Source organism: Colias eurytheme, chromosome 25, assembly GCF_061535395.1.
Source record: "Colias eurytheme isolate Ceu_HAF_F1 chromosome 25, ilColEury1 Martin Lab GWU primary, whole genome shotgun sequence".
NCBI lineage: Eukaryota > Metazoa > Arthropoda > Insecta > Lepidoptera > Pieridae > Colias > Colias eurytheme.
In genome coordinates this window covers 7,656,169-7,662,825 of record NC_143004.1, presented here as the reverse complement: position 1 = coordinate 7,662,825, position 6,657 = coordinate 7,656,169, and the positions used below count along the sequence as shown (strand labels likewise).

At 31.7% G+C, this 6,657-nt stretch overlaps 2 protein-coding genes across 2 annotated transcripts; both read left to right on the top strand.

The window, feature by feature from the left end:
• The first annotated feature begins 1,539 nt into the window (after nt 1-1,539).
• On the top strand, nt 1,540-2,481 carry Tcs5 (TP53 regulating kinase). The gene has a single exon (XM_090116323.1). The coding sequence runs from the start codon at nt 1,739-1,741 to the stop codon at nt 2,444-2,446; it is 708 nt and encodes a 235-aa protein (XP_089972449.1). The 5' UTR covers nt 1,540-1,738; the 3' UTR covers nt 2,447-2,481.
• Nucleotides 2,482-3,075: 594 nt separating this feature from the next.
• mRpL39 (mitochondrial ribosomal protein L39) lies at nt 3,076-6,420 on the top strand. Its single transcript, XM_090116013.1, has 8 exons — nt 3,076-3,204; nt 3,278-3,457; nt 3,808-3,908; nt 4,235-4,376; nt 4,741-4,956; nt 5,384-5,497; nt 5,885-6,000; nt 6,299-6,420. Exons 1-8 carry the CDS (start codon nt 3,132-3,134, stop codon nt 6,365-6,367), a joined length of 1,011 nt encoding a protein of 336 aa, XP_089972139.1. The 5' UTR covers nt 3,076-3,131; the 3' UTR covers nt 6,368-6,420.
• Nucleotides 6,421-6,657: the final 237 nt, after the last annotated feature.

The following is a 6,657-nucleotide window of genomic DNA, read 5'->3' as shown; positions in this document are numbered from 1 at the left end:
GTATTGAACATACGATCTTACATGAGTTGCAGGAATACGTCGTTATTTTTATATTTTTTACACACTATATTTTCAAACAAAGGTTAAACCCTTGTTAAACCACAGTTAAACTACCCTTACCTTTATTTTTTTTTTAATAATATACAGCAAGTACTTTTTTTTCAAGAGAAATGTTCAGGGTATTTATTGATATCAGTTTGCGTTTGAAAAACCATTGAGTTAGTAATTATAATAAATAAAGCTTGGATCGAGTTGTTCTGGTCAGATGTAGAAGAATGGAATTTTTCGTTCTTGCTTGATGATTATATTTGTGGCTTAAAAAATTTCATATAATAAATTTGAAACAGTTATAGTCTATCAAATTAAGTTCAATTATCCGTACATCAACAGGAATGGGTATTTAAGGCGGGTTTTAAGCAGGTTGGTATTGTAGTCTCATGAAGTGCATATTATAAACTATTGAAATAGAGCTTTCTTCAAGGTGAAATATTTAACATCTTCATTAATAAAGTGGTTTTGTGATTTTTTTTACAAATTTTAGCATCCGTATGTAGTATGCTTATGCTTTATGGCCATTTTTTTTGTTTTTAATTGAAAGGTGCGGCTTATCTTATATCTTTTTTAAGCAAATTAATACGTTCTTCTAATATTTTTCATATATATACTTAAAATTTAATAATTAATTAAATTATACTTTAAAGTACATCATTTTTATTTTCATTTCTAATAATAATTAAAAATAAAATCAATTTAAACTATACATAATTATTTTGGATAAATAATTATTATTTTGCGTGTGGCATACTAACTGCATCTACAGACGCTCCGATTTGGTTGGTGCCAACCATCCGACCACGACCAAATCGGAAAGTGTAGAGAGCGGTCGGTCCGACATAATTATTATTAATATTGGTTTGACGTGGTCGGATGCGCCGGCGATACCGACCAAACCAACTTCCTATCCGATCCAACCAAATTGGAACGTCTGGAAGCTTTGTTCCGACCAAATCGGCTCATTCCATAGAGTAATATAGGTAATTGGCTCATTCACATTCGCAACGCCGCCGGTGTAGGACGTCAACATGAACGCCGAGGGAGTTACGGTCACCGAACGTGACATATTAATAAAATTGCTGGAACTATATAAAGACTTTCCCTGTTTGTGGGACTTAAGTAACAAAGATTACGCAAATAGAGATGCCAGAAATCAAGCGTATTTTATTATGTTAGAAGTATTAAAAAAAATTGACAGTGCGGCTACATTAAAATCCTTAAAAAATAAGTTGTAAGAGCCGCATATGACTGTAATTTTCTCTATTTCTATACTAGAATTTAGCCCATTCTCTTCGTACTATGGTCAACTGACATATTACTCTATGGTCAACTGACAGCTGGAAGGCCAACCGTCGGACAATCTGTAGCAATGTTGGAATGGGTGCCTTGTCGGTTCCGATATGGTTGGCACCAACCAAATCGGAGCGTCTGTAGATTCCTTAATATGATATCTGATAGTGACAACTGACAAATGACAGAATCGTATCGGTAAATGTGACGGCAAATTTGTAAACATATCATTGTTTATTAATTTAAAGCTTGATAAGTAATTTTATTATATAAACTGTTTTATGATGATCTCCAGCCCTTGCTAAGTAAATATATATCGAGTCATAACTCATAACGCACTGTGCTGGTTATTGAAGAAAGCGAAAACATAGATAGCTAGGTTATTTTATTAAAAATGTGTGAAGAATTGAAAGTACTAAAACAAGGCGCAGAAGCGAAGTTGTATATTTGTAATTATTTAGGAAAACCTGCGTTAATAAAGGAAAGATTCAAGAAGAACTACAGGCATCCTGACCTAGATGAAACCATTACTAAAGAAAGGATAAAAAACGAAGCTAGATCCATCGTGCGTGCTAAAGCGGCTGGAGTTAGAACTCCAACTTTATATTTAGTAGATTTCGAACGACGACGAATTTATATGCAGCATTTTGAAAATAGCATCACAGCAAAAGATTTGATCATACAAATAAAAAAATCGGGAACAGGCGATGTTGCCTGCCTCAATGCTCTTGCCCGAAAAATAGGTGAAACCATTCGAAAAATGCATGATAATAATATTATTCATGGAGATTTGACCACTTCTAATATATTGCTTGTTGAAAAAAATCCCAGTCCAAGTGAATTAAATTGGCTTGATCATGATAATATTGAGTTAGTAATGATTGACTTTGGCTTATCCCATGTAGATTCTAGTGCAGAAGATAAAGGGGTAGACTTATATGTACTAGAAAGAGCCTTAATTAGTACACACAATGATTGTCCTGATCTATTTTCAAAAATCTTTGATGCTTATAAAAGTTATAGCAAAACTAACATACAGGAAATTATATCTAAGTTTGAAGAAGTAAGAGCCAGGGGAAGAAAGAGGACAATGGTTGGATAGCATATTGTTTTTGTATTAAAATATGTTTAATAATTTATAGTTCTGTTCTTTTCATTTTATAACCATAAAAATCATTACCTTTTAAAGAAAGGTTACCAAGGAAACTATAATATTATAATATGGTCTTATTCATATAAATTATAAACAATGAACATGTGTACAATACATAAATTCTTATTGGAAATTTGCTAATATTGGACTATAATTTGTTATAATAATTATAATTACTGAGCCTCAAATGTTTTTATAATAACTGTAGTTTTACAATAAATAACAAACATAACATGCTTATAATAAAATATTATTTACTTATAGATCTTTCAATACAAAAAGCTTCATCTCAACGTTTTACTTAATTTCATGTAGAACGAGGTATATTATTTGAGTATAGTTTACCATGCATTTGTACGTACGGAAATATTATTATCAAAATACATATTTCCAATACAATCAATTTATTTAAAGGGGCCATCATCATATTATTTATTTGATATAAAAATTACATTAAGACTTTTTTATTGCTCATCATATTTTTTATTTATAAAAATTAACTGGCAAGTTTATATTCGTAATGTCAAAAATTATTATAACCTCAAATTTTAATAATTCATGTCATAACCCATTCATAACCTGAGTGCTTGTTTATTTAGAAAACAGTGCAATTTATTAAATATAATAAGCCACAATGAAGCAGCACTTACGCTGTTTATCAAAATCTCTTCTATATAATAAAAACTTGACGTCTCCTATATCTATAAGTAAGTAAAAATTCGAAAATTTCGATGAACAATTTTGTTTTGATAATTTGCACTTCATTTATTTTAATTATAGGATTATTAAGTACACAAGAAGCAGTTGAACGCCGTCACCACTTATTTGAACTAGAAAAGAAAAGACAGATAGAAAATGTTGGGCGAATCGAGAAAATAGAAGTAAACTACAAGGGTATCCCTAAAGATTGTACACTGGTCATGAATAAAGATATGTCTACGCCGTATGACTGTGCTAGACGTAAGTTTTTACCTATTTTTTCAAAAATTATATATAGATATCATACGTATCATAAATTATAAATATATACTAGCTGTATTCGCGACTTCGATCTTTCGTGCGTAGATTCATATTTGTATTGTCGTAGTGATAGTGAAGTGTAATTACACTAAATAAATGTTGCACGCAGTTGAGACCGACGGCTTGAAGCAGCGACCGTGCGGTGAACTATAGACATTCATTCACTGCCGTACACTGACTGCTCGAACAGTCACAACTGACCACTCGAGCAGTCCGTGCACGTCGCTCAGCCGTTAACTGCTTGAGCAGTCTGTTTATGGCCGGGCTAATTAAACATTAAATGGTTTCAGATCTAAGTCAATGGCATGCAGAGAGCAGTGCTCTAGCTCTGCTTGATGGTATGGTTTATTGGGACATGCATAAACCACTTACAGAGAGTTGTACATTGGAAGTAAGTTATTTTATACTGAATCTAAGATATTATGAGTCATTAGAATTATTTATCTATAAATATATTTATCTTAAGAATTTGTTGAGTTCAGCTTTTTCAATGTTTATAATTAATTTGCGTTTGTAAGTCTTGTTTACCTGCTTCCACAATCAGCTGATTCTCTTGTATATTTTTTTTTCAGAAACGTTTGGTCATAAGCTTTTGTTTAAAATATGAGACAATTTAGAAAAAGCAATAACAGTGCTTGTTTGCATGCCTACCTCTTACTTCACGAAAAATCCAGAACTTTTCCATTCCCCTATATTAATCTATATTTTCATTCTCAGTTACAAAACTTCACAGTAGCGGAGCCGCAGCAGGTAAACAAGGCATTCTGGAGGACATGCTCCATGGTGCTTGGTGTCTGTGCGATGAAAGCATTCAAAGATAGCGTTCCAGTGAAATTACATAGCTTTCCTGGTCCAGATAGTGAGTATTGGTTGTTGACTGTTGTTATAGGTCTGCTTATCTGAATCATAATTCAATTAATATTGCTTGAAAAAAATGTGATAAAAATTTTGAGGAATGAGTTATTTATAAAGAAGTTACTGATTGATTTAGTATATTTTTTTAGAATGATACTTTTTTATGAGTGTTGAAGCATTGAAATTATTGCAATGTAATATACAGTACTAGCTTCCCGCCCGCGGCTTCGCCTGCTTTGCCTAAAACCTAATGAATTATATACCTACTAAAACCTTCCTCTTGAATCATTGCTATAGGATTTATATTATTGCTTGCAAATCTAGTTGTTTATTGTACATCAAAGAAATAACTCCATTTCGTTTTCCAGTACGCAGCGGTTCATTCATATACGACATTGACTTACCAACTCTACCTGACTGGAAACCAACTCAACAAGAGTTGCACACACTCAGTGCGGAGTTTGTTATGTTAACTCGAGCTGGTCTGCCCGTGCAGAGACTGGATGTGAGCGAACAGCTTGCGTTAGAAATGTTTAAAGATGAGCACAAGGCTGGACAAATACCGAGTATTGCTTCAGGCAATGGTAAGTAATGGATAAAGCAAACCTACCCATACAGTGCAGTGGTATAGTAATGAATAAACTGTTGCGGCTTATATACAATTGTTGCAAGAGTGTCACAGTTGACACAGCTTAAATTGGCTATTTCATTAATGGCCTAGGCACTATTAAATAGCACCGTTTAATTAACTTTTATCAAATTATAAATAAATCTTTTTATTGCATTTTGTAGAAATAAGGTCACCTTTTATGTAATTATATTTGTGATGTTTACTTTATTTATTTAAATATTTATATAATTTCAAATAATCAATCAATCCCTTTCTCTTTATAATAATTATGTACTTAAATTAGAAATCACTCAGTTCAACAACTCAATTATGGTTTGTATCATTAAAAAATGGTCTGATACTTTCACTTCTGTATTTATTAATTTAATAAAACATTGCAGGTAAAGTTACATTGTACAAAATTGGAAAATACGTGGATATATCGAAGGGGCCAATGATCAGCAATACGGCACAAATTGGCAAAGTGGCTATCACTTCTGTACATAAAATTGCTGGTGAGTTACATTATATATGTTGCTGTCATCTGGTTAAATCTGCTATTTGACTGAATGACTAGCGCATTCATTGATTGACGACATTCAATTAAATAACTAAGGCTGAAAGTTGATTTAACAAACGTCACCCAATGTCCAATTAGTTAGCGGATTGTAACATAGCCCTTTGATCAGAGTGGATTTAACGCCCGGCATATTGTTAAATATCTAGCGCGTTCATTGAATGATGACAGTATTTGAATTTTCTTTTATTTCTAAGCTATAATTAAATTGTTATCGAATTCTAAAATAACTTATGTATTAATTGATTTACAAAGAAAAATATAAATTATGTATTTATATTTTTCACAAAAAAATAATTATTAAAACATTTTTTGTGTTTTTTAGGATCTCTAGATAGTGATGTGAAGCAATTGTACAGATTCCAAGGTGTTGCTTTGCCTGTTGGAGTGGTTCTAAACCACTTTGCGTTTTCTATTCTCACAGAGAGAGCTAAGAAATTGGTAAGTTATTTATTTCTATACAGGATGGAAATAGTAGGTGGGTCGTGGAAGAAAAGTACTTTAAATATGGAGATAGCAAAATTAACTGAAAAGAAACATTCAAATATTTTGAAAACTCACTTACCATAGTAATAGAACTGGCAAAAAATAAACATTCGCTATTTTATTCTTCCATCGATACAAATAATGAGAAAGATACCCTCTCTATAAAATATTACTGTTCTTAATCACTAACATGAAGATTTTTTTGATATTTTTAAAGATATTTTCTCTCATTATTTAATTCTTTTTTTTCCAGAATTCTGCTCGATCGCCAATAAACCCATTAGACACGCGGGAACCACAGAGCGTAGCGGCTACAGCGTAATTTAGTTTAATTTTGTAGTTTTAGATGTAAGGAAATAAATATTGTTCAAATTCGCTTGTTGTATTATTTACGAAACCATAGTAAAAGGCAGCATACGTCGTATATATTATCATCTATCTATAAGTATTAATATTATAAAGAATTAAATTATCTTACTGTGTATTTCTTAAAAAAAAAATCAATAAACTACTTGCTGTATTTAAAATATTCTTCAACTAGAAATTCATCATATTCCAGAGTGAGTGCAAGTCGCAACCGAAATAGAATTAGTAGAGTTTCGAAAATAATTA